Source organism: Accipiter gentilis, chromosome 24 (genome assembly GCF_929443795.1).
Source record: "Accipiter gentilis chromosome 24, bAccGen1.1, whole genome shotgun sequence".
Classification (NCBI taxonomy): Eukaryota; Metazoa; Chordata; class Aves; order Accipitriformes; family Accipitridae; genus Astur; species Astur gentilis.
Genome location: NC_064903.1, coordinates 24398701 through 24425243, shown reverse-complemented (window position 1 = coordinate 24425243; position 26543 = coordinate 24398701). Strand labels below are relative to the sequence as shown.

The window sequence follows — 26543 nt, the reverse complement described above, 5'->3', positions numbered from 1 at the left end:
CTCAGGTCCGTGCTGTCTGGTTTCACCCTTGTCCTAAGGTTTCACTCTGACCTCCATGTCTTTGTGATGATTATGGGGTCATTAGCTGTGCTTTCATCGCTGCTGAAGCCTGCCTGGACAGCGTGGTCTGGAGGAGAACTTTGGAGAAGGCAGAAGCCACCAGAGTGGTCCTTGGGTCAGTGTCCTGCCTGTAGCGCTGGCCTCTTCTGTCTTGCCTACCAAGGGGTAAGGAAACAAGCTGAGGGGTGGGTGGGATGTTTTGCAATGCTGTATCCCTTGATAGGGGATGAGAGACCCATTGTGTTTCCCACTGGGAATCAGAAACAAGGCGAGAAAGAAATAACCTGGTGTTGAAGCCTACGGTGTGACCTAGTAGAGTTTGACTTGCATTAATCCAGCTTGTTAGCAGCTGCATCGGGATATGTCTGGTAAACATGTCAGCCCTCCTTTGGTCACCCTACAGCCAGACTTCAGAGACACCAGGAGAAGACCAACTAGAGAAGGAGAAGCATGAGCTAACAAGCCAACCCACAGGTCCCCATGCCAGGTGTTCTCTCCTGGGGCTGTGGCCCCCATCCCTCGCTTCTCCAGGCAGCAGCTCCCCCGGACACACAGGGAGCCCCTTGGTTAGGCTGTGCCAGCTCCCCCTTTCTCCCATGGGTGAAGGGGACAGTGGCACTGGGACCTTCTCTGTGCTCCAGAAGGAGCTGTAGGTGCAGGGACCCTCTCAGCCTCCTGTCCTGGGCAGCGTTTCAGTTCGCTCCGGACAAGGGGACGCCTGGCTGCCTCTCCGATCGCTCTGGAGCCAGCAAAGGCTCTCTCCTCCCTTCTCTCCCACCTACAGATGTTGGCTGACTAGAGACCCGGGAGGCAGCTGCTGCTCTTTCGCTGCAGCTGGAAATTACGGTCTGGTTTCCTTCTGTGGCGCCACGGTAGCATTAATGATGGGAAGGACCGGCCAGGGATAGTGGTGGAAGAGGCTTTTCCTGAGGAGAATTGGACCCAAATCCCCTTGTCGAGGGGGAGGGCGTTGCAGCGGGCAGGACGTGTGTGTGGCACCCGCCTGTGCCTCCTCGCCCCGGCTGGGACCCGGTCCCAGTGCTGGCGTGAGTGTGGGTGGCACGTGTGCCCCGCGGAGAGCCGACCTTGGCCACCACCATCCCGCATCTCCAGCGTGCACCTGCAGTGTCAGCTGGGTTTGGTGTCTGCTGTCATGTGTGTGCAGAAAGCTCTTTTTCACTGTAAAATATGGTTATTACTGGTCATCGGTTGGCTAAGTCCACTGCTGGCTATTAGCAATACTCTCTTTGCAAGGGGAGTGCTTGCTTTCAGTCCCAAGAGGATCAAAACCTCTCGGTTCAGGGATTTCGTTAACCTGCTATGTCAAAATAGCTTTGTGGGATCCCTGAGCAGCTTCAGTGGAGTGCGTGTTGTGAGCTGGACCGGGCAGCAGCCAAGGCACCCTCTGTTAAAGCAGCTGAAGGGCAGCAGCCCTGCTGTCTCTGAGGCCCGGTACTTCCCTGCATCGCTGGGATGTGAGATCACATTTGGAAGCGGCTTTTGACTCCTCCCGTGTTGGTGGAAATTTTACACATGGCCGCTGGTAACTTGGATGGCCACTGAGACGCCTCCCCATCTGCAAGGCGATCGCTGTTGTCAGCTGGACGCCCTCGCTGTCACGTGTGCGGGTGTTTTCATCCCGCTCCTTTCCAAGGTTTGCTCACAGATGTATTTACCAGCCTGCTCCTCTCAACTGTCCCCTTCTGCGCTTTGGACCTAGGATCTCCCCTGCCAGGTCCTGCTCAACCGAGGGGATCTCACAGCTCGTTCTGTAAACTATTCATGCCAAAAGCACCGACTTGGGGAAGTGCAGTTGCAGAGAATGTGCTTTTCATTACGGAGACTAATCCCATGTCAACCAGAGCTTCTCACTTGGACTGCACTGTTTCCCTCAGCTTTGGTCTGCCTAAAAAAGTTAGGCGAGTCCTTCCTGCCTGCACGGAGGGAAGAAGCGCTCCCAGGGCAAGGCGAAGCACCGATGGCTTGAGCGCAGACTGTGAATCTGTAGAAAATTAGGCAACTAAGTCTAGATATCTTGGATAGCAGGTGCTCCTGTTCTTGTCTCTGAACCATCTTCTTCCAAAGCTTTTAGTCCTCTTCGGTATCTTGAGAGACTGGGAAATTTATGATGGATCAGTCTTTGCTTTCAGCTTTCCCAGCCCTCCCGGCTCCGGCACACGGGAAAGGCTGCGTTCACACACACTGCCCTGCCTGGCTGCGAGCGGCTGGCAGCTCCCGCGCTTTGCAAACAGCCGACCGAGAGAAGTCCTCAGCAGAGGTTTACGGTCAGTGGTTTGATGAGTTGATGAGTCTGATGGGGTGGGAAACGGGATTTTGGTGGTCTCCATCGCTCCCCTCCCTCCCAGCTTATGGCAGAGCAGTGTCGGTCGGTCCCGCTCCCAGAGCCCGGCGTCGGCAAAATGCAGCCCCGTGGAAGCGTCACGCTTGAGCATTATCTCGGTACCTAATTTTTCCAGTTGCAATTGAAAGCTGCAGCCCACCTGGCTGGAACGGGCATTCCGTGCCCGGCCGTGGCCAGGACAGGCCACCTCGGTGTCCCTGCTCTGGGGCGTCTCGTGGAACGCCCCCGGCCGTGGGAACGGCTGCTCTGGGGGCAGCGAGCCCGTCCCGCCGCTCGGGCAGGGCTTACGGAGAGCTGGAAACAGTTAAGCAGCGTGCCTGCGTGCATGTGCGCTCTCGCTCGGGCTTCCTCGCGCGCTCCCCGCCTGCTCCCACCCCCGCTGTTTGAACAGTTCAGCCCTTTGCACGGCCGGGGATGTCCTGTTCGCTTCTAACGAGAAATTAGGCGGCTGCCCGGGCAGGCAGGGTCAATGAGGGCAGATTTTATTAGCTCGGTGCCGTCGGCCTGCATGGAAAAATCGGAGATCTCCAGTTGACTGCCTGCGGGAAGGTCTTTGGCCAGGAGTGCTTTCGCCTCCAGTGGATGGTCCTGGGGTGGCTGAGGTGGGGGATCAAGGAGGCCAGTGGTCATGCTGATATTTTTTTCTGCATTTAATCCACGGTTTCCAATGAACAAAGCCAGGATTAACAGCTTCTGCCATGGTGAGTCTGCTCGTGTCCCAGCTTCGTATTTGTATTAGGAGGTTTCAGCCAGCAAACACGGGTTTGGGGGGGAGACGGGAAAGACTGTAAAATGACCTTTTTTCTTCTGAGAGATTTCTTGAAAACAGTGTTTCCTTTGCAGCAAGTCAGTTTGCTTTGGCTTTTATGCAGCAGGCTGAGGGCAGGGTTAGGAGGTGTAATTTGTTTTATTGTTAAGCTTTTTTTTTTTTTTTCTTTGCTTGAAAAACAGACCAGGTTTTCCTTTACCTTTTTTTTTTTCTTTTTTTTTTTTTTTCCCTTGAAATGATCTGTACCTTCTGCCCTTACGGGAGTGCGCCTGCCTGGAGAGGGGCTGCAGTTAGGCGCTTTGTGAGCCCTGAACCCCCAAAGAAATAAGGCAGCAGTATTGAGGGTGCGGCTGTGCGTGATAGGAAGGAGAGGGGAAATGGATGTGACAAAGCACAGGCTGGTTTCAGCCACACTGTGTGTGTGGCTTTTCTTTCAAGCCCTCTGCTCCCCGCCTAAGATGCAGTAGGTGCAATAGATCTGCAGCTTTTTTAATATTTGGGCTTAGTTCTCACAGAGTCAACCAAGCTGGTGAAAGCATGGTGGCCACGCGGCATGCCGGCTCCTCCTAACCTTCGGTTGTTTCCTGAGCCCAAGCCAAAATCCCTTTCCGTGAGCCTGACCCCTGCCTCCTGCCAGGCAGCGAAGGTGGCCGGGGCGGCAGCCGGTGTTGGCCGGGACCGCGGCAGTGGCAGTGCCAGCCATGCCGCGGGATGTGGCATCGTCTGCTGACGCCGATTTGCTTAAAAGCAGTTTTAAGCGAGAGGAAAGGAGGGGACGGGGAGGGGGGGAGAGGGCTTCAGCTGCGGGGTGGGGAGGGAAGTGCCCCCCCAGGAGCTGCTGGCAGCTGAGCCGTGAGCGATGCCCGGGCGATGCTGGTGGGTGCTGGGTGCAGCAAAAGGGGCTGTGGCTTCTTACCGAGCCTGTAATGCTCCAGATGGGAGAGATCCCGTGGGCAGGGTGAAAGTCCTGCCCCAGCGTACACAGACCTGCATTCACATGAGAGATGTTACTAGGCTGCTTTTCAAAACTTAGGTTTGGGGTTTGGTTGGGTTTTTTTTATTTATTTTACACCTCGATTTGTAGTTTTCTCTGGAAGGGCTGCAGGGAGATGTCCCTGTCGGGGAGGAGACTGCGGTGCAGACTGGCAGGGCCATTCTGTAACTGAACCTCAAGCTGCTCTTTGCAGGCTGAGGGATGGTGTTGCGGTGATTTGCACATGTAAGACTTCGCGGTGTTAAAAACCTGAATTTTGCAGAGATCTTTCTGATGTGGAACGGGATTTTCAGAAGTTTAGCGATTAGCATGTGCAGGCGTCTGTGCAGAAGTGCTGAGCGCCTTTGCTTGCGCAGCTCCCCGTGGACCAGCCGCAGCAGCAGATGTGGGGACCGCTTGGTAGATGGAGTCTGGCCACAGCAAAAGCCAGCGGGCTGCTGGTGGAGGGCACGCTGCGGCAGGAGCGGGGATGGCTTCGGACTCAGGCTTTGGAGTCTGCAGTAGGGGATTGTTGAGGCAGAAGAAGGAGGCAGATCATTGCACAGAGCTGGAGAGATACTTGATTCTGGCTAATTTTTGTATTGCAGCCTTTAAAAAGGGAAGAAAAGAACTCTAAAGCAACCCTTTGTGCCTCTGCTGAGAAATTAGTGCCCATTTCTTCCTGCGAGGATGCATTTCCGTACTGGGGCTGTGGCAATGCCTGGCCACCGGCTCGGGCGGCCACCGGACTGGTGTGACACCTCTGGCTCTGGCCTCACCAACCCCAGGGGCTTGCAGAACTCCCACTGAAGGCCGTAGGAGCCTGTGCATTACTCAGCTGGGAACTGGATGGGTTTGTAATTCTGTACGACAAAGCTGCAGAAAGACCACGAGGGAATGCTGCTCCATGGGATTCGTCTGGTAACACACACTAGTGGTTATTCTAAATAAATGCATAGAAGTAGGAGGGAATTCCCTCACGTATTAAGCAAGTAATTCTTTTTTAACGCCTGGATTTAAAAGTAGGAGCTGAGGATCTCTCCTAAGCAAGTGGTGCAGGAGAGACACTGCAGCAGGTGGCATTGACTGGAGATGTGAATGTGCATCAGCTGCAGATGCTGCGTTAGGGAGCTGAGAGCGCTCTGCAAAGGTGGGAGCTGCTGCTGATTCTGGCTTTTTAGCAAAACTACTGTGGTTTTCCTTCGCCTTGACCTTCCTTGGCCTTCAGTGATGGCTTGCATTGGGTCTCGCACTGCATGCGGTATAAGTGCCATGGTGAAAGCAGCAGCAGGTTGCAGCTCTCTGGACTTCGACCTCAGAGCGTGCTGGAGGCGAGGGTAGGCTATGGGTGCGTCATTTTGTCAGTGCTGGGTCTAAAGCTCTTCCAAGCAGCTGAAAAATGGACTCTTGTTGTTGTCCACCTAAAGAAATGCATGATGCGATCCCTCCTTATCAGGGAGGTGCAGTTTTGGCCAGTACCTACGGCGGCTGATGGATGCCGGGCCCCGGCACTACCAAAGCGGTCAAGTGGGGAGCTCTGGCACCTCTGGCTGCCCTCGGAGGGACGGCGTCCGTTAGTCCAAACAAAGTGCATGTGAGATCCACGGGATGATCAACAGGAAAACAACAGCGCAGTTTTAGAAAGGGTGGGTTACAGGATGGGAAGATGTATTAATTTTCTTCAGCGTCTGAGCAGCTGTTTTAATCTTGCTTCTCTTCTGGGTTTCCAATAGCAGAAATGAGAGTACTCAGCCACCATAGCCACCTGAACAGTAGAAATGCATATACGTATGCCAACATATATCCAGTGCTCTTTGTGTACACAGTAATTGCGTTTGGATGGGGCAGGCTGCCCTTTTCCCTGTGAGCGGTTGCTTGCTGGCTGCAGGCACGGGGCTGTTGGAGCATGAATGTGTGGAAGGGGGAGCACAGGTGGACCTGCAAAGCTCTACCTTTTCATTCCACAGATGGGTGCCGTCTTTTCCTTTCAGCTATTTGGGGTTGTACTGGGGTGTCTTGGTGCTCTCTGCTTGGGAAAGGGTAGTGACCTGCAGACAGACCCTGCTGCTGCAGTGCAGTCACTCTCACCAGCATCACTCCTTCCCTCTGGGTGCTTCAGCCATGCAAGCACCTTCTTTCTAATTCTTATTTTCACTGGGAAGCTTCTCCCTGTCCCCTGCACACGGATGTGCACTTGTATAGATACAGGCGGCTCAGCAGAGTGAGTAACGGCCTGAAACCCAGGAAGGGAATAATGTAGTGGGTGCCCAAGAGAAGACAGTAAGCTTTCAAGGCAAGTCTAGATCCGGGCAGAGGTGAGCCGTCGGCCGTGCTGGCACTGATGGACCTTCTCCGGGTGGTGCACAGGGCGGGCTGGAGCCGGAGGCTCTCTCTCCCCTGAGCTTGCTTTGCCATTGCTGCCTTCAGACATGGAAACCGAGGTTCCTGCTGGGCTCCCTCCTCCTGCGCAAGGGGGGGGCTTGCTGCTGTGGTCCCCGGGGTGCGGGAGGGGACGGGTTCCTGCCCTGTCTGTTGTTCCTGTGGGGTCAGAGCAGCTGTAAAAATGCAGGTGGAGGAGGCAAGGAGGATGGATCAGGGTCTTCACCTTCCTGGCCCTTTGTTTCTGTTCCTATCGGTGCCCTTTCCATCCCCTTGTTCCCACCAGACATCTGCTCTGCAGCTGCAGCACTCAAATGCAGGGCGTTTAACCCCTGAGCTACCACAGCACTCGTGCTCCCAGGGGCAGTCTGAAGCCAAGGGCCAGGAGGAGGTGTCCTGAGGTGGCCAAAGGTGCTGCAAGACTCTGAGGAGCAGAAATGCCTGTGGGGAGCAGGCATCTCGAATGTCCTGTGGGCCACCCCCGTAGTGAATGCCTCACCTGGCTTGCACACAGATCTGTCTTTGTCCAGTCTGCCATGCAGCGTGTGACCTAAAACCACGGAGAGGAGCAGCCCCCAGCTCCAGGGGACTAGCCGCGTCCTCCTTCCTCCTGCCCACGAGCGAGGGGCAGGGAGCAGCGCTGCCTTGCAAAGGAAAGCTGTCGTGGCGGCGCTGGGGGAGCCCTGGCTTGGTCCATCTCTGCCACCCCACTGCGTCCTGCAGCCACGTCCAGCGGACAGCGTGTCCAGCCCAGCTGGTTTCTTCCCTCCAGCAGCTGGCGCACCCCATGCCTCCTGAGCATGGATGTTGATTGTTCGTCCCTGCCTTGTTGGGTCTAAAATAGCAACCCCAAGAGAGGAAAAGACCCTTCGCTGCTGCAGAAGATGAACGTTGGCTTCTCTGGAGGTGGCTCTTAGGCTTTGTTGTCCCAGAGGAGTGAATACTGAAAGGAGAGGAGAAGTTTTCTCCCCTTTATAAAGTAAAAAGGTAACAAAAGTGTTTGCATTTTGCAAAGGTATAATGAAGCCTCATTCGTTTGGGGCTGACGTGGCTACGGCAGTGCTATCTTGCAATCTTTTTACACACAGCAAAGGCTGCAAACCTTTAAATTTAAATTGCTCAAAGTAATGTTTGTGGAAGTGGTGGTGTTCCCTGTGCAGATCGGACACAGCTCGTGTCTTGGGTGCCAGCCTGCAAGGGGAGAAGCTGGTTTTTTGGCTGGGCATGGTGCAGAGCCAAGCTCTAGCATTGCCCTGGACTTCCTCACGGCCATGGTCTTACAGTCGGGTTTCTGCACTGCAGAGCACAAGGTTATATTCGCTTTGGGTTCAAAGGGCTATGTTTTAACTTTCTTTAGAACAGAATAAAACAGGCATGAGACTGCGGTTAGGCTCGTTTGCAGGAGAGGAAACCAAAGCTGTCACATCCAGTTGATAACTGTGGTTACATGCAACCCTGGAGCTGAGCCGAGATGTGAGCGGGGCAGAGATAAGGTGGGGGGAGAGCTCCTGGGGTGGCTGCTGCAGTGGTGCCTGGGGCAGGCTCCGGGCAAACCCCGCACGGAGCCACCTCTGCCCCGGGCTGGGGGGCACCCGCGGAGCGGAGCCTCTTTTGTTACCTGGAGACTTTGCTTTGACAATAGAGCAGTGGTTTGTCCGGCGTCCCGGGGCCCTTCCTTCCTCTCCGCTCTCCTAACCGAGGAGCTGCTGCCCAGCTGCGGTTTCCAGCCTTGCTGCCAGCCGGGGCACAGGGCGCTGGGCAGGATGGCTGTGAGCAACTGCTGAAGCTGGGTACTGCCCAGGGGCGATGGGGAAGGAAGGGACGGCACCCAGCCGGCGGCTGGAGGGCAGCTGGGAGCAGAGGAGCTTGGGGTGACGTTTGAGGGTGGTGCACGGGGTGATCCAGAAACCCAGCGGCTGCCATCTCCTCGCCATGGGGCAGGGAGGTGGCCAGAGAGCTTCTTGCCCAGGTTGTACCAGCTGGTGCTCCGGTACCGACACCCACGCAGACACCGGACAGCAACTTCTGTGCTACCTCTAGGATCATTTTTACCCTCCGATTTTCCCCATGTTCATCTTAGACCATGCAGCAGCTCTCCGGGACACGAACTGGATGGTGGTGGGCTCTGGTACCTGCTGGTGCCCCTGCCGTGCCATCACCCCCCTGTGCGGTGCCATCCCCAGGGGAGCGATGCCCTTGGGAGCAGACAGGGCGTTTTGGGGCTGGAGGTGGTGGAGGCATTTGAACAATTCCTCGTTGGCGATGTAGCAAGGAGCAGTTCCCAAAACTTGTGAGACCTATTTACTGCATGAAGGTTAATTATGGAAACCCACTGCATCTGGGATAGCGTCCAGCCGTGTTTCTCATTCCTATCTGTGTGCCCTGTCCGTGCTGGTGGCTTTGAAATCTCTGTGGTTTGCTGGATGGTGCTGGGAACTGGCAGGGCTGGAAGCAGATAACTGGTATTTATTGGTGCTGAGTGCCAAACCGCGCATGGACGGGGGATGCCCATGGCTGCGTAAAACTCAGCATGCCTCTCCTGCTCCAAAAGCCCAGGTCGGCGTGGGCAATGAGCCCTGCAATGAGCTGCGAGTGCAGCCCCGGCAGAGTGTGGGAGGCAGCGTGGGGGCTTACTCCGGGCAACTCGTCTAAGCAAGTTGAAAGGGGAGAAGTGCCTTCAGTCAGCATGGAGGGGTCTGGATTTGGCCCTCAGATGTGTTTGAGAGATGCCCTATTAAGAGAGGTGACACTGATTTCTGTGAGCACAGCGCTGGGCATTGCAGGCAGAGTTAATTCTTCTTTCACTGGCAATGCCCTGGCCCCAGCACCTTCAGCAGCAGTAGGATACGTATTTCCCATGGGAAACTGTTGTTTCAGCTCCTTGCTTTTTCAAGCAGTGAAGGCACATACCCCTGGTTTGGGAGATGTGTCAGGATTGTCTGTCATTTCTGTAAAAAGTAGGCAAGTACTTCTGTTTGCAGACTGGGAAGGGAAGCTGGGCTCCACTTCTGCATAGTCACTGTTGTAGGCAACAGTTTATTTTAAGGCAGGATGGAAAGAAAACACACCAAAAAGGAAAGAAAAAAGAGTGTTACCCCTGCTAGCACAGGAGTGTGACAGCCGGAGGCTCGGGGCTCCCACCCGCATCTGCCGGGCAGCTGGTTTCATGGCTTTCCATTAGGTAATGTATGGGCAATTTTATGATGTGGTTTTCTCTTCGCACACTAATTGGCTGTGTGGGACTTTTTATGGGGAATTTGGAAACTTGCTGTGAGAAGCTGGGATCCTGGGGTGTGACTTCTCGTTTTTAATTTTTGATTTTTAAAGCGAAAGTGCAGAGCCGGGGTTCTGGGAAGTGGCTTTCCTGCCTGTAATTACGTTTGCCTCCGGTGTTCCAGCTCGCTTGTTTTAGAGCTTTTATTGCATCTCCCGGGCTTTTCCCCATCCGTGCCTCTTCCAGGTCAGGGGTGGGGTAGCTGTAGCCCCAAAAGCACTCGAGGGAGAGATGTCAGGCTCCAAATATCCCACGACCAGGAGCCATTCCTGTCAGAGCCACCGTAGACCTGGCGCAGATCTCGATGCTCTCTTGCTGGTGGGTTACATCCAGGGAAGTGCCACGGTGCAGTGGCTGTGCAGGAAGATGACTGGGGGAATTTTGTTCCTTTTTCCACTTTCATGTTGGTTTTCATCCTTTTCTTCCACTTTCACTAGCGAAATGAGAGCCTCTTCATTTTTGCTTTCCACCCCTTGTCCTGGCATGCTGGGGGGTCCGGGTTCCCGGTCTGTGTGGGGGGACACCCCCCCCCGCAGAGCCCTCCATCCCTGCATCACTTTGCAGCCGAGTTGGTGGAGCTGCCCCCACCGGACCCACTCGGGGTGTTTATGATGGACCACGGTGGCACCTGGGCCACAGCGTGTGCCCCTTGTTGGGTACAAGAGATGGGGAGAGTGGCTGTGGATGCCTTTTCCTTGGGAAAAGCCATCCAGCCTCAGCAGCTGCCAGAGAAGGGCAGAGGCTTTGACTGGAGGGGATTCTCTGGTGGCTCGTAAGGGCTGTGCACCACTGGGAGCATTTTCCAGCGAGTGTGTTGGTGCTGGTTTCCCTGCATGGGGCTGTCCGTGCGCTTACTGAAGGCTCATCTCACGTGGAGAGCTTCCTCTGAAGCAGGAGACGTGGCGGGGCCACTCATCTACCTTCCCTGTCTGCATTCGTGAACCTGGTTAGCAGCTTTGTGTGTGTGCACGTCTTTGCTCCTCTGTCAGATGTGGGTGAAGGTGGCCGGCAGGTTGGTGGTGGTGCCGACGGCTGCGGTGATGCAGACACGCAGACGGAGAAGGCTTGCGCAAGTCTTCTTAGGAAACCCGGCTGAAAATACCAGGAACCCGCCAGCCCCTCTTCCCCTGCCGCAGACCCCAGGGGGAAGCGATGCCGTCTTTTGTGTCTCATCTTCATCTGCTGCTCGTTCCTCGGTGAGGAGCCGTGGGGGGAGCCGAGCACCCTGGCGCGTGGCTGGCACACGCGACTCCGGCTCTGCGGCAGCGGGTGCCCGTGTGCCGGGTGGGTTTGGGCTCCTCCGGGGTTGGGTTTGGCGTGTGGTGGGAAGACAGCTTTGTGAGATTTATCCTCTTGTTTCTTAGGGAAGCGCAGGCTCTGTGCGTGTTGATGTGCCTGTCTGCCGGTGTCTGCCTGCCTGCTCCTCCTGCAATACAATTCGAATGGGATCATTTCCGCCACATTTAAACTACAGATTGCAAAGATATTAAGTTGCTACAAGCTTGTGAAAATCATTTGCTCAGCAGAGGAGGCAACGAGACCCTCTTCCTGGCCCTGCTGAGGGGTGGGTGTAGTGTGCGACGAGCCTTTATTAGATGTCGCAGAATCTGCATGTCTGGAGATGCAACCCTATTGGAAACCTGTCTCCATTGCTGCTGCTCATGGCTGTTCTGCTCGGCTTGAGGCAGCAGTGGGTCTCCAGGCAGCAACCCCAGGGGCTCCGACTGGATTTCCAGCAGAGGCTGCAGGCAGGCACTTGTGCTGCCGGCTCTCCGGTGCGGGCTTTGGGACCCCCGTCACCTTATCCCGGCAGTGAAGCTCCCGGGGAGGTGGTGGGAGGGCTGGTGGCATGCATTGCAATGGGTGACCCCACGCACGCCGTCCGGCCGTGGCCCTGGTGCTGCCGCCACAGCCGTGCCCCCCACGGGCAGCTCGCCACCCGCTCGTGTGTTCGGCAGGAGCGTTCGCCTGCCCGTCCTTTCCTGCGCTTCCCTGGGAAAGCATGTCTCTGGGAAGGGAGGAAGCTGGCTGCTGGCTCTGTCTGGGACACGAACACTTGGAAACCTTTTCTGTGCCAGCGCTTTGACGCCTGGGGTGGGCAGAGCTCCCCTGCCCTTGGTGGGCTTGCTCCCCGCTGCGTGGGGCTCCGGGCAGGGTTGAAAGACTCGCCGCAGCGGGCGATGCCTGGGACCTGGCCCCAAAACGGGGCGAGGAGAGGTACGCTTGCCCTGTCCCCCCGCCTCCCCGCCAGCCCCTGTGCCGGGAGGAGGCTGCGAAGAGGAAGGAAATGTCGTGCTCTGACTCCTCGTTTCCACCGGGGCGATGGGTGGCCGAGCTCAGTCCTGCGCGGGAGCATCCTGCTGCAGGCTGCAGCCCTGGCCCCTGGCTGCTCCCCAGCCCGGCGGGGTGGCCGTGGCCACGCTGGGTGTCCCCCGGCTCCTGCGCGTCCCCCAGCCGGCGGAGCGGTGCCGATAGGCACCCCGGCCATGCTCTTCTACCAGTTCAGCCCCTCCGCCGTCAGGGGTAAGCTCGGCACGCGGCTCTGCTCCTGGCTGCCCTTCCCTCCGCTGTCCTCTCTGGGGGGAGATACCGGAGCCGTCCCTCCCTGGGGGCGGTGGGGGGTCTGGATGTCGTGGGGCAATAGCGGGTTGGAAGGTTGGTGTTTCTGTTCTTGGCTGGGGGCACCCTGAACCGCAGCCTCTGGCCGTCGTGGCCCCATGGCCAGTGATGGAGGAGAGGAGCAGGAGGGGGGGTCTGGCAGGTCCATTGGCCAGGGGGCTGTGGGAAATGCCCATCCTCGGACTCTGCCTGCCCTGTGGATGCGGGAGGGGTCTGCTCTCCGGAGCTGTCATGACCAAGTACCGCTCACGTGGACCGTGAGTCTTGGTCCCCTCCCGGCTGGACAGTCGCAGCCGTGGGGCACCTTCCCCTGAGGAGGTGCTGGGGCGCACGGGAGGAATGCAGTCTCTGCAGGGACCGGGCTGACCCAGTCGAGCTCCAGGGCTGAGGTCTCTGCTGGGGTTACTGGGTTTGAGCTCTGTCGAGGGCAGGAGGGGTCAGCCCCAGATTTTGGCTGGGTTGATGGCACGGTTAAGGACAGCTGCACAGTTTGGACCCAGATGCAGATGCTAATTCCAAAACTTCTTCCCAAAACTTCTGAAGTATTTGGGTCCAGGGTTTTGGTTTGGGGCCGTCCCTAACTGAACTGCTTGTTTTGAGCTTTTTTTTTTTTCCTTTTTTTTTTTTCCCCTGCTGTAGCTTTGTAATTGGAAATGCAGCCAGAGTTCTCGGCTGAGGCTGTTGATGGATGGTGATGAAATTGGAGTGTTTCACTGCAATCTGCTCTGGGTGGATTCGGCGTCAGTCCAGTCTGAGCTGGGTGGTACCTTCCAGAGGGATGGGCGAGACCCTGAAACTGCCATTGCATTTTCTACACTTGAGGTCAAATGTTTGTCACCCTCGGCAGTATGAATCTCAGCAGACTGATGGACTGCTGACACTGGGCAGCAGCTTGCTTTGGCTGCATGAGCTTTGGGCTGTTTTTCCTCAAGTTCTGTAGATTTGAGAAATTTCCCAGAAAATAGTGCTGGTTGTTGGATGGGCTCATCCAGGCGATAGCTGAACCATGTGTGAGGGATGGGAACCGGCCAGGCAGGGGGGTGTAGAAAACCATCAGGGTTTTGGTGCCTGCCAGAATGAACGCCAGCTTGAAAGAAGAGGTGTGGTGATCCGGGGTGGTGGGAAGGAGGAAGGAGGAGGAAAGGTTTCTTTGGCAGGCTTTTCTGGAGGATGTTTGCACAAGTGACCGTCCGTAAGCTTTGATGAGCTCTGAACTAATTATTAAAAATAAAGATCTTCCTCTCTTGGCTGGCAAAGTACTGTATTTGGTTTGGTGGGTTCAGAAATGAAATGGTTCATCAGGAGGTTAAGATTGCATCTCGCGGCCTTATCACTCCTTTGTTACCTCCTCCTCTTTGCCTTGTGCTAGCGGAGAGGCTAAAGCTGAGCAGTTTCTGCTCCCTTGGGCAGAGAGCCCCCTCCGTGCACGGGCATCGCGGCCCACCAGCACACCCCTGGGCTCCCCGGCTCCCTTCCTGCAGCCAGTCTTTTCCTCTGCTTTGCCCACTTGAACCACGGGCTCGGGTGCTGTGGGAGCTGGTAGGGAGCGGGCTGCCGCTGCGGGGAGCATCGCTGCTGCTGGGTGGGATGCTCAAGCTGGTTCTTTGCTTTCTTTCAGAAATCGAAGCCAAGAAAGCTTGTGACTGGCTGCGAGCGGCGGGATTCCCTCAGTATGCCCAGCTTTACGAAGGTGAGAGCTGCCTCCTCCCGCTGATCCCAGCCCCTGCTCTGTACGTGGTCTCGTATCCTGTATCTCAACCAGATACCAAGGGGGGCTGCAAGGAGAGCTCACAAAGCTCCGGGAAGAGGACGGAGAGGATTGTTTACTAATTACATGATCATGTGTTAAAACTTTAAGCCCTCAGACTTGGCCGTGGCCGGAGACCCAGCCGTGCTGTTAACTTTTCTGCATTCCTGAACTTTTCCCCTTCAGGCAGGGCTGCGAGGAGACCCCGGGGCGGCTGCTCAGGCCAAGGGCAGGCAGGCTTTGGAGAGCCATCGGCTCTTTAGGAGCTCAGTGAGTGTTTGCAGCGGGTGGGAGTGCAGAGGCAGCCAAAGTAGGTAATGCGGAGAGTGAGCAATTCCTCCCTCCCTCCCCGCTGACACGTCCTGCAGCTCCTGCCCTGCCCCGATACGCTATTTGGCAGCAAGGTCTGCGCTTTCTGAGCACGCAGCAAGCCGTGCCCGGAGCAGACCGGGTCCTTGTGCCGCATGGCTCCCGGGCCACTGGGGATGGGCAGACCCCCCCGAAGGACCTGCTCCCACCTCCTCTGCCATGCACCCACGGGCGGTTTGCAGGGTGGCTCTGGTGGTGGGTCTCACCTCCGGCTCAGCTGTGTTTACTTCAAACCCGTGGCAGGACCGCTGGTCCCTGCCGGGGGGGCCAGTGCCGAAGAGCGGTGGCTGCAGCCGGCCCCGGCTGGCCGGGACAATAGCGGGAAGCCGGGTCTCCGGCAGGCTGCGGCGATGGCTATTGTTCAGCCGGGCACTTCCACTGCCCCCCGCAACACGTGCGCGGGAGCCACGTTCTTGCCCGCTGGGGTGATGGCTTTACAGGCTGCCTGTTTGCCTCTGGTTTCTATTTTAGGGGGCAGGCTCCTTGCACAGCCACGTGCAAGGACTGGCCGGATTCCTGCAGGGGAGACCCAGCCCCAGGTGTTGGCCCCCAGTAGTTCTTCCAGCCCCGGGGCAGTGAGGAGCGGGTGCTGGGTGCTGGAGTCTTATGAATAAACTGACCCTTTTTCCAGCCTCTCTGAGCAAAACTTTCCACATCCTCTGAGCATTTCATTCTGTTTTTCTCCCCAGCTGGCAGGGTTCGGTGTCCCCTTGGTAATTGCACTCGATAGCTTCATTAACAGCTGCGCTTAGACACTTGTGGTTAATGGTCCAGGTCCTACATACCTGATCCCAGCAGAGCTGTCTTCAAGTGCACAGAGATGAACAGGGAAATGGATGGAGGCCCTTGGGCACCTCGCCACCCTCACCTAACTTACCTGGAAAGAGCAAGGCCCAAAGACAGTACAGCTTTCTTGCCCGTGGGTGACCTCTTAGCAGCTCCCAGCTCTCCCCTGGGGACCCGAGAGGCTTTCTTGGCCCTGGGGGATCCGTGGGAGAAGGGAGTCATTGATGAGTGATCAATGCGTGTGTAATGTATTGCCTCACGGGGCACCAAGATGTCTCTTGGGCAGTGGCAGGGAGGTAGCCGCTCTCCAAAAACCACCACGAGGTGCCGAGGGGTCCCTATCCCCCTGCAGCGCGTGCAGACGGCAGCCTGAGCTCCAGATGTGCTCAGCTGGGAGCAGAGCTGCGCAGGGTACCTGCGTGGGCGTGTGAAAGCACCGCGAAGGGCTGGTGTTTATTTCTGAATCGGCTCACATCACCGAGTCCTAAAGCCAGCCCAGCACCCCAGCCTAGCAGGAGCCTTTCCCATGGGCTTTAACTATGCCGGGCACACCAAGGTCCCTGGTGCAGCGACCGGGTTGTTTGTCCTGCAAGGGGGAAGCTGTCTGAGGAGGAGGTGAAGCGAGGGGTATCTGCTGCACGGCACTGATCCCCTCCCAGCATCTGGGCTGCTGCAAGCCCTCCCACTCCCAGCCCAGTGGGGCTTGTTTCCACCCTTCTCCTCTGCCCCACTCATCCCTCCCACCTCTGCACTTGGCTTGTGCTCACTGCCATGGCACCAGGGCATGCCCAGACCCTCCATGCCAGCCCGCTCTGTGTCTTGCTCTTGCCCTTTGCTGGCTGCCTCCTGGAGCTGTGGGCAAAAAGTGGTGCCTTGGGAGGAACCGCTGCCAGGTGCCTGGGTCAAGTCCTGCCTGCAGAGAGCTGCCTCCCAGCCAGCTCGGCAGGACCGTCCCTCTCCGTAGGTTCCCCTCCCGCAGCCGTGGCTGTCACGGGTGGCAGCTCCCGGTGGCAATGCGATGCCCTAGCCATCCCAGCTTCTTCCGACTTGTACTCACGGCCTAGAAGCCTCCCACGCCTTTCCCCTCTGCTGCTCTCCCCCTTCCCCACCTCTCCATCCTCGACATCTCTCTTCCTCTTGCTCCTCGCAGCATCTCCCTCCTCCCACGCTCACCGCTGGCCCTTGTGCCTGATAGAGCGGCTAGCTCGGAAACCACCACTGATTTTCCTCTCGCTCTCCTCCCCAGACTCGTTGTTCCCTCTCGACATCGGCGCTGTGAAGAACGACCACAGCTTCCTGGACCAGGACTCCCTCAAATCCCTGTGCAGGTAACGCTCCCTTGCAGCCCTCCGTGGCTGCAGGCAGCAGAGCCGGCGTGAGGACGTGCCCCAAGCCAGGGCTCGGGGCAGCTGCCTGTGGTCCTGGGGCCGATGGGGCGGTGGGTGCTGTGGGGTCCCTGCCTTGCACCTCGGCCGCGGCCCGGAGCCCACTCGGGCGCTGTCGCTCCTTCTGCAGCAAGGGGTTTGGGATGCATTAGTCTTTTGAGTGGGAAAGCGTTGCTGGCTGTTGGGTAGTGCCAGGGAAACAGCGGTTTTGCTTTGAAAATCCAGAGCTCCTGGAGAACAGAAACATTTCCCAGGAATAATTCTCCTCTTTGTGTGACTTTCGGGCTGCATTTTAATTTCACGCTTGTGTACCTGTGGCCTGTAGAGCTCGATTAGAAATGGATTAGTCAGAGCTGAACTGTCAAACTGAGCAGAGGTTCAGAGAGAGACCCGGTTCTGCTGTCCCCGCAGCCCAGGCTCTCCCCTTCCACTGCCGGCTGCCCTGCCTGGCTGCTCGCCAGCTGTGGTCCCCAGGGGAGGGAGCTGTGTCTGCCCAGGGTGCGTTTTATGTTGCTTTATTTTGCAAGGATGCTTCATAACATCTCTGAGAACAAAACAGAGTTTTGGAAACCATGTCTTTGCATCAGAGTGAAAGGGTCTTGCTTGGTTGTTGGTGTAAGGCAGATTCAGGTCAAAGTCCCCGTGGACGAAATTGCGTCCATGGACAGTTTCACTCGGTCGTCAGGCACATGCTGCCTGTGAAAGAGAGAAAACACGCAGCGAGGGATTTGCTGAGCAGCGTGGTGCAGTGTGAGGGGCTCCGTGGAAGTCGAACGCTGTGAATTAGCACTTTGTGCTGGTCGTTAGGAGCTGCGGGTGCTCACAGCAGGGGTTTGGGTGCTGTCGGTTTGCACCGTGATTTGCTTTGCGCAGGTGAAGTCTGCGCTGGTGGGTCCCTCCTCTTCCCTGGAAAAACCGCTCCGTCGGCTGCTCTGACCAAGGATCTCTGCGTTCACAAGCGCTCACTGGCTTCGTGTGACGTTAGTCATCCAGCTGCCTGGCAACGCGGCCCTGCCGTACATTTTCCACCAGGACACGCTACTCCTTGCAGCAGCAGGGCTGAAAATAGCTCCAGGAGGTGCTGCCGGGTGTGTTGCTGCAGGGGAGGCAGCCTGTGTTTCGGGGAGAAGAATTCTCCCAGTGCTGCCGGTGTGAGCAAGAGCTAACACCCAAAAGGAGGGACCCCCTGCCCCAGCATCTGTCCCTCTGGACAGTCCGTCTGTCCGGACGGGCTGCGTGTCGCCTGGCGCTGCGGGTGACTCAGCCCTGCCTTGGCTGTCGGGCCACATCATCGCGCCTGTGCCCCCGCGCTGACTCCGCGCCGAGGAACGAGCGCTGCCTCTCGCCGTCCCTCCCACGCACGCTGCTGCCGAACAGAGCAGAGAAGGGATGGGAAAAGGGTCCGTTACTCACTTGATTTCCCAACAGAGAGGCTGCTGTGCTGGGCAGGAGGGGATCACCTGTGCTGCTTCCCAGGTGCCCGGTGAGCTCCTGGTTTTCCCTCCTGGTAGTAGCAGTGAGGTGGAAGGTGACGAGAGGTCTCTGACTCTCCTGCCCTGTCTGAGCTTTTGGGTCCTTTTGTCATTGCCTGGCTGGTTGCAGGAGCTTCTGATATTGTTAAACTCTAATAACCCAGAGCAGGTCATCCCTGCCCAGTGTGGCTGGGTGGGCCATGCGGGGCAGGAATGTTCCCTGCCCCCCAAGCTGTCTCTGGGTCCCTGAGGTGGCCCTGTGCAGCATTTGCCTAACAAAAAGGTCTAGAAGGACACTAGAAAACGCAGCTCTTTCAAGAAAATGAATCCCCTGGATGTGTTCTCTTCCCTCCTAGCACACGTGTGCTCCTATTTTGCTCCCTCTGCCAGACTTCACGCATTTAATCCTGCTGCAGGACCACAGTCTCAGTCAGGGGATTTCAGTGGGTTTGCAGGAGGGGCATTAGTCAAATTTTTGGTGATATGTCCCTGAGGTTTGTTTTTTGGCTGTGCAGACATGGTACTTGCACACTGGAACAAAAGTGCTTGTAGTAGCGTTCATGAAGGTGCTAATTAAAGTGAATTAACTGGAGATTCATTCACTTGTGTAAAGGAAAAAACCCAGGGCTTGAGGCTGTAGTCTAGAGAAAGGTGAAGGTCTCGGCTGGGGGCCAGCCCTGCCCCAAGGGTCCCTGGCAGCCGTGCTCGAGGGAACAGCTCTCCCCAAGCCCTGGCATTTGCCCTCGGACATAGCAGAAACGCCCCTGGCAGCCCTGGGGCCGGGATGCTCCCCTGCAGGCAGCACGGGGTGGGGGGCACGGCTGCCCCCCACAGCCGTCGGTGGGGCCAGCTCACGGCCAAGGCAAACCCTCAGCAGACGGAGGGAGCCAGGATGCCCGGCAAATGCCGCCTGAGAGGTGGCTGGCAGCCGCGTGGCCCCGGCATCCTTTCATGCTGAGGCCGTGGGAGAGCAAACGTGGGGTGCTGGGGTGGCTGCAGGCATTTAGGCACGGCCGGGACGTCCCGGTGCCTGTGTGGAGGGAGCGGAGTGCCGCTCCGATGGCTACGCTTGCAAAATCCTCGCTGGTGCACGACCGAGGGCATCACGCCTTGGCTGCGATGCCGAAGGTTCGTGTGACTCGGTGCCTGGGCGGGGGGCAGAGGTGTGGGGTGCCCGCGGGGGTGCAGCTTGGGGGGGCTGCACTCCCCTGGGAGCAGGATTGGAGCTGCGCCAAGCTCCGCGTGTCCCTCTGATCCCTGGAGCCACAGCTGCTGGGTGACAGGTGACGGCGCACAACAAGGGGTCTGAGACAGAAATGGGGAAAAAAAAAAAAAAAAAAAAAAAGCAAAAGCAAGCACTGCCGCCTCAGCAGGGGCCAGGACTGGGGTAAAGCCTCTCTTATTTTCTTGCAGGAGGCTGATGACCCTGAACACATGTGCCTCCATGAAGCTGGAAGTCCACTTTCAGCGTAAACAGGTACGTCCTGGGTGTTCAAGGGCAGGCGAGGGGCTGAGGGGCGCGGGGGAATGTGTGTGTGCTGCTGGGGCAGCAGCAGCTCTGTGTTCAGTAATAACACTGGCCTGCTCCAGAACTGCCCCAGCACACGCAGCAGCACCCAGCACTGCTGTCCCTTTGTTTCACCATCTCCCAGGACAGACACGGCCACAGAGGTGCCCGGCTGAATTAGCGGGCGCCTGTGTTTGCCCTGAGCCCCTGCACCTCTCCGAGGCTCTGGCAGTGGCAGGCAAAACGCAGGAGTTGTTACACCCATGCTGGCACAGCCATGGTGGTCTGCGCAGGGCTGTGTGCCTGCAACCTGCAGCATCACCCTCGGGGTCTCTGCTGAGCCCGGCTCTGAGACCCCCCAGCAGCACGTCTCCGGGAGGAAGCCTGACCCCCCAGAGGGACGGGTGGAACCAGCCCGTGTGGCACAAACAGCAATTAATATTGGCATGTTAATAACAAAAACTTTTCTATTTCCATTAATGAATAATACATTTAAAATGCACGCCAGCTTGGTGTTTAGCATATGGAAATCATTACTGTGTGTATCTCTGCTTGTTCTGACTGCCCTTATTTTGGCTTGGGGAGGGATGCCTCCCTGCATCCCTCACTGCACTGCTGTGTGTGGCCGGGGGTTTGTGGGGAAGCTCCGCAGGACTGTCCTGACTGCCTGTGAGCTATCCAGAGATAGCCTGGAAGCAGCACCTTCCCTTCCCTGGTGCGGTATGGCCCTCAGGCATGGCTAAGTGGTGCCTGGTGGCTCCTGGAGCCCTCTGTTGCTGAAGGGGATCGGAGCTGGTTTAAGGGGGTGTGCACGCCGCTTTCTTCCCTGCTTGTGGCCATGCTGGTGGCTGTGCCCTCCTCTGGGGTGCTTGTCCTGGGGGGGAGCAGGGTGAGGGGCCACGCCGACCCGCCATGGCTCCAACCGACTGATCGTCCCCTGTTTTCAACCACCCACAGAATGAAGACTCCGAGGAGGAAGACCTTTGTGCCATCAGCGACCGGTGGGCTTTTCAGAGGGACAGCAAGAGGTGGTCCCGGGTGGGGTCGGTCGACGTCCTCTCCCAGGGCTCCGAGGTCCTGAGCTCCACCATGCGGCTGGCGTCCAGCCATGAGAGCGTCCTCACGGACCTCAGCACCAACCCAGAGGCCGCGTCGCTGCACAGCACGGGCAGCACGGGTGGCACGCTGGGCATCGGGGCCGCACCGCCCGACCCCCCGTCCCCCATCTGTGCCGCCACTGCCACCATTGCCGCCTCCAGCCGCAGCTTGAGTGAGCGCTCCTTGCCAGAGCAGCCCTCGAGCCGCGGCGAGGGCTCCAAGGAGAAGCCGAAGAAGCGACGGTCTCGCAGCTTCCTGAAGAGGATCGAGTCCCTCCGAAGGAAGGACAAAGAGAAAGCCAGCCCAGACGAGAAGGTGACCCCACACGGCAGCGTCGCAGCCACACCAGGATGGGGCTCCCTGAAGAGTAACGGGGACCTTGCAGCCACCAAGGGCAACTCCTCTAAAAGAGGGATATCCGCCTCTTTCCATGGCAAAAAACACTTCTTCTCGGTATCGTACAGGACTAACCGCCTGCTAGGCTCAGGTGGGAGCAAGGTGAGCTCTAACCCAAAACGCAGCGGAGTCTACCTGGAGGACTATGAAACGGCCGTCACAGCCGGCGGCGACTGGGCTGCTGGAGAGTGCCAGCACCGGCAGGCGCACCGGGGGGACTGCTTGGTCTACATCCCCCGGGACCACAAGCCGGGCACCTTCCCCAAATCCCTCTCCATCGAGAGCTTGTGTCCCTTGGGCAGCAGCTCCCTGACCCACTGGAAATCGGGGAACGCGCCCGTCGGGCTGGTGGGAGGCGGTGGGGGCGGCAGCAGCAGCAGCGTGGAGGGCTCGTCCTCCCCGCGGGGCTTTGCCTGCCGCCCCCGGCGGGGCTCCTGCAGCTCCCTGGGCAGCCGGGTCAGCGTGTACGACAACGTGCCGGAGTTCGGCAGCAGCGAGGATTTCTGCAAGGACGGGGAGGTGACCTATGAGAACCTCGACGACATACTGCAGCACATGTGGGGGCTGCAGCAGAAGGTGGAGCTCTGGTATAAAGCCATCTCCCCCGATCTGGCTGGGGAGGAGGGGGGCGAGGAGGAGGAAGAGGAGGAGGAGTCGGACTCGGGAGGGGAACCCTCCAACCTGCACTTTGAAGAGCGGTCCATGTCGGATGTCGGCACCTCTGCTAGCGATTTTGACAGCACGGGCAACTCCCTCAACGAGGCCGAAGAGACCGAGATGCGGGAGCGCCGGGACTCGGGGGTGGGAGCATCGCTCACCAGGCCCTGCAGGTAAGCTGGGGCTGGGGCTGCGTCGTCCTCCCCTCCATCATGCTGGGAAGGGCTCTGTCCTGGAGCTGCCAGCGTGCTGCCGGCCAGGGGACCACCGCAAACCCGTTCCCCCATCCCATGGGTGCTTCCACAGCAGGGGTGCGCAGCCTGTGGCTCAGGGTGAGCAGCACCAGAGGCATTGCTGGGGGGCGCTGGCCGGTGCCCTGCGAGCCCTGGGTTGATGATCGCCCTGGCCCTCGTGGCAGAAGCAGGGTGGAGGGAGGGAGATGCTGGTGGACCAGCACCGTGGCGCGGTGCAGCGCGGTGCAGCGCAGGTCGGTGGTGCGCTCTGGCGGCTGCAAGCCACCACTGCCAGCCCTGCTGCTTGTGTACAGGCTGCGACCTCTCTGCCCGCATGGACCTGTAATTAACTGGTTTTTCATTTACTAATAACAGGTCTAAATGAAGGAGGCACTTGCTTCCGGTGTGCTAGTGCTCCCTTGTGCTTTCCTTAAGAAAACTCTGGCCGCTGCTGAATTCTGTGACTTTTCTAGCTCCTGCTAGGCTGATGCTGGAGGGTGATGTGCCTGCAGGCAGGCATGGAGGGGTGGGGGTTTTTGTTAGCTGGCAACGTCCCTTCTGGGCTTGGGGATGCACCAGAGTAGCTGGGCAGGAGCCTTCCCGGAGCAGCATGGACTTGGGAAGGGTTTTAGCAGGCTCCCAAGAGAGCACTACCTCATTGGGGTGCCTTTTGTTCTTGAGAAAGCGGGTGTTGGAGATGTCCCCTTTGTGGTGGCATTGCCCTGCCTGGTGGTCCTGCAGGCATGTGTCACCCTGAGCATCTGAGCTCTCCCCACGTCTCCTGGCAGGGCTGTAGCCCAGCGCAGCCCTTGGGTGGTGGGGCAGGCGCGCAGTGAGCCTGAAGTGCAAGTGGAGATGATGCTGGTTGTTCAGGGGAACCTGGTGGGGGGGGGGCAGTCCTTTGAGGCAAGAGAAAGCATCTCTCGTACTCTCCCTGGCACCCTCTCGCAGTGGGTTTGTGAGCAGCCAGGGCGAGGAAGCAGCACTCGTGGCACTGGGGCTGGTGTTGGGATTGCTGGGCTCAGCCCAGTTGCTGCTCTGCCTGCTCCTTCCCCCAAAGCAGTGGGTGCCATGGAGCAGGGAAAGGCCCTTCCCTGGCATTGCCAGCTCTCACTGCCAGCCTTTCCCCGCAGAAAGCTGCGTTGGCACAGTTTCCAGAACTCGCACCGGCCCAGCCTGAACTCTGCCTCCCTGGAGATCAACCGCCAGTCCTCTGCCCAGCTCAACCTGCTCCAGAAGTGCTCCCTGCTCCGTCTCACGGCCATCATGGAGAAGTACTCTGTGCCGCACAAGCAAGCCTGGACGTGGTGAGCTGGTGGGAAGGGGGATCTGGGATGGTGTTCCCGTGGTGGGCACAGGCTGCAGCTCTGTGCTGGGCCGGGCGCTGCCTCCCAGCTCGTGTCCTGCAGCCTGGGATGAAGATGGTGGAGAGGGAGGGGAAAAAGCTGAAACAAAAGCTGGTTTTGCTCTGCGTGGCTGTGGGCATCCTTGCAAGCATGAGCTGGGGCCTGACGCCTGGGCTCCCCCAGCATCATCTGCGTCCAGGAGGGCTGCAGGCATTTGTGGAGCATTAAAAATACTGCAGCAAAGGAAGAGAGCAGTGGTTTCGTTTTGTAGCCAACTATTAAAGAATTTTGGCTTAGTAAAAGGTGCTGCAGTTCCTGCTCGAAAGCTGCCTTGCTTATATTTAAAACATGGCAGAAGCACGTGCATGTGTGTTACCTGGTGTCCTGCTCCCCTCTGCGAGGTGGTGCTGAGGGAACCGTCCGCTGCACTGACATCTGTCTGTCTCACCCCACAGGACTGTGCCCAAGTTCATGAAACGGAGTAAAGTCCCCGACTACAGGGACAAGATGGTCTTCGGGGTGCCGCCCATCATCAACGTGAAGCGGACAGGGCAGCCCCTGCCCCAGAGCATCCAGCAGGCAATGCGCTACATCCGCAGCCAGTGCCTGGACCAGGTGATGCTGCGACCGCTGGCCGTGGCTTTGGGGCAGCTCCGAAGCTGCTGCCGTGCAGCAGCACTGTGATTTGGGGGAAAAAAGCCCAAGCTTGCAGGGGTGCTTTTTGTTCGCCTCTCGTGGCGCTTGGCCATGGTGAAGCAGGAGGGCTCTGCAGGAGCTCCATACCCACCGCTGTCTCCTTGGCCGTCCCTCACTCAGGGTTTTCCTCTAGGTTGCAGGGGAGTGAGGGCTTTGGGGAAGGGGCTTCCTTGCCTGTCTTGTGGGAGTGCTCCCAGACACCTGCCGGTACTCTGCACTCGAGCACCGATCTGCTCTTCCCTTGCAGGTTGGCATTTTCCGAAAGTCGGGGGTGAAGTCCCGGATTCAGGCGCTCCGGCACATGAACGAAACCAGCCCCGACAACGTCAACTACGACGGGCAGTCAGCGTATGATGTGGCTGACCTGCTGAAGCAGTATTTCCGTGACCTGCCAGAGCCCATCTTCACCAGCAAGCTGACAGACACCTTCCTGCAGATCTACCAGTGTAAGTCCTGGGCTGGGGCCGCTCACCCCTGGGTTGGGGACAAAAGTCAGCGTCTTCCAGGGAGGAGGTATCTCTCCATTCATTTGGACAGAGCTGATGGAGACAGGTGGTGGCCCACAGGGATGGACCCACTGACCACCAGCTTCGCCCTGTGCCCACAGTCGTGTCGAAGGAGCAGCGGCTGCAGGCGGTGCAGGCGGCCATTATCCTTATGCCGGACGAGAACCGGGAGGTGCTGCAGACCCTGCTCTACTTCCTGAGCGACATCGCCTCCGCGGAGGAGAACCAGATGACCGCCGGGAACCTGGCCGTGTGCCTGGCCCCCTCCATCTTCCACCTCAATGTGTCCAAGAAGGAAAGCACCTCGCCGAGGTAAGGGTCGGACTAGCTCTGGCCTCCCTAGCCTTCCTGCAGCCCCTGTCTCCCATCACCCCTTCCCTGTCCATCCTGGGAGGAGGCCACTGAACTGGGGCAAGGCAGAGTGGGAATGCATATGCTCTCATACGGTCCCCTCATTGCTCTGCTGTGCAATGTGGGGGTCCCCCACTCTGCAACGCAAAGCAGAGCAATGGTGGGGCGCCCACCTGGTCCCAGCAATGCCTGCTACCACACAGGGTGATACATAAGAGGGGCACCATGGGGAAGCCTGACCAGAAGGACCTCAACGAGAACATGGCTGCGACGCAGGGGCTCTCCCACATGATCACCGACTGCAAGAAGCTCTTCCAGGTGGGTGGCTGCAGTGTGTCCAGCCCCGTCTTGCCTTCCCAGGGTGCTGCCGGCAGGAGATGCGACCTTGCTGGCAGGGCGCTCATCCTGCAGAATCAGTGTGGGGTGAGAGAAGGGCACCCCATCCTTCAGCAGGGCAGCTGCCACTGGTCAGTCAGCCCCAGGAGCGAATCCCAGCTGCAGCTCATGTCACAAGCTGCAGGACATATGTCCAGGGAGGCTGTGCCCATTCTCCCCCCTCCTTGGTGAGATGAGGAATTACTGTTTTCTAGCTGCCCAGGATGACTCACAAAGTCCACATAGGATCCCTCTGGCTTTCTGAAGATCTGTATGCTTTTGGCTTGTAGGTCTCCCACGACATCTTGCTGCAGCTGAGCAGCTCCTATATGGCAGCAGATGCGTATCCCCATCCCCTGACTGACTTACTGTGTCAGGGGGAAAACAAGGATTTACACTCCTACTTCGAGCAGAGTGTCCAGAACCTGCTCAAAGAGTCATCGGAGAAATTCAAGGGGTGGCTGAGCACGCCAGGACCCTTGAACACGGAGCTCTCCTGCAAAAAGGTAAATGCCACTGTGTGGAGGGGGCCTTGGTGTCACACGGGGAAATGTGTACGGGATGACTGCTGGGAGCCACGGGTCCTACAGGCACCTGCTGACCTGCTAGCAACCCTGTGGTGCTTGTTCTCTTATGCTAGGAGAGATCAGCAACCCCTTCCCTGGCCAGAGTGGGGGGCTGGGAGATGGACAGCTCTGGGGCGGAGGGTGCTTTGCGCCCAGCAGTCCTGGCAGAGAGCCCACCATGGTCGTGGGAGCCATCAGTAGAGCCCCTCAGGGAGGGGGAGTTAGCACTGTGGGGGTCCAGCAGGACAGCCTGCCTGACCCTTACCTTGGCCCATCAGGTTGGGGATGGGCACCCTCTGCGCTTGTGGAAGGTCTCCACGGATGTCGAGGCTCCTCCTGCGATGGTGCTGCACCGGGTGCTTCGGGAGCGTCACCTCTGGGACGAGGACCTGCTGCAGAGCAAAGTGGTGGAGGCCCTGGACAAGAACATGGAGGTCTACCACTACATCACGGACAGCATGGCACCCCACCCGCGCAGGGACTGCGTGGTGCTCCGGTGAGGGCAGGGAAAGGCTCGAGTGGGAGGGTTTGGTCTTGGTTTGGTGGATCCCATCTGCCTGGCTGCTCCTCCCCAGGCTGTACGGGCTCCCACAGCTCCCCGCTCCCGCTGCGGACCC

The 26543-nt window shown here is 58.2% G+C and overlaps 1 protein-coding gene across 15 annotated transcripts in view; it reads left to right on the top strand.

The window, feature by feature from the left end:
• STARD8 (StAR related lipid transfer domain containing 8) overlaps positions 1-26543 on the top strand; it is an 83827-nt gene that overhangs the window by 54446 nt on the left and 2838 nt on the right. For 11 of the 15 annotated variants that reach the window (XM_049827735.1, XM_049827737.1, XM_049827738.1 and 8 more), the window contains 11 exons: positions 14055-14126; positions 16585-16666; positions 19609-19672; positions 20660-22026; positions 23220-23393; positions 23888-24047; positions 24376-24574; positions 24736-24946; positions 25189-25303; positions 25651-25866; positions 26205-26422. In XM_049827735.1, coding sequence (XP_049683692.1) covers positions 14055-14126; positions 16585-16666; positions 19609-19672; positions 20660-22026; positions 23220-23393; positions 23888-24047; positions 24376-24574; positions 24736-24946; positions 25189-25303; positions 25651-25866; positions 26205-26422 — 2878 coding nt within the window. Of the gene's footprint in view, positions 1-2770; positions 3124-5063; positions 5086-13241; positions 13259-13427; positions 13447-14054; positions 14127-16584; positions 16667-19608; positions 19673-20659; positions 22027-23219; positions 23394-23887; positions 24048-24375; positions 24575-24735; positions 24947-25188; positions 25304-25650; positions 25867-26204; positions 26423-26543 lie in introns of those variants that run through there. The other 4 variants (XM_049827741.1, XM_049827745.1, XM_049827744.1 and 1 more) reach the window with 4 other exon arrangements.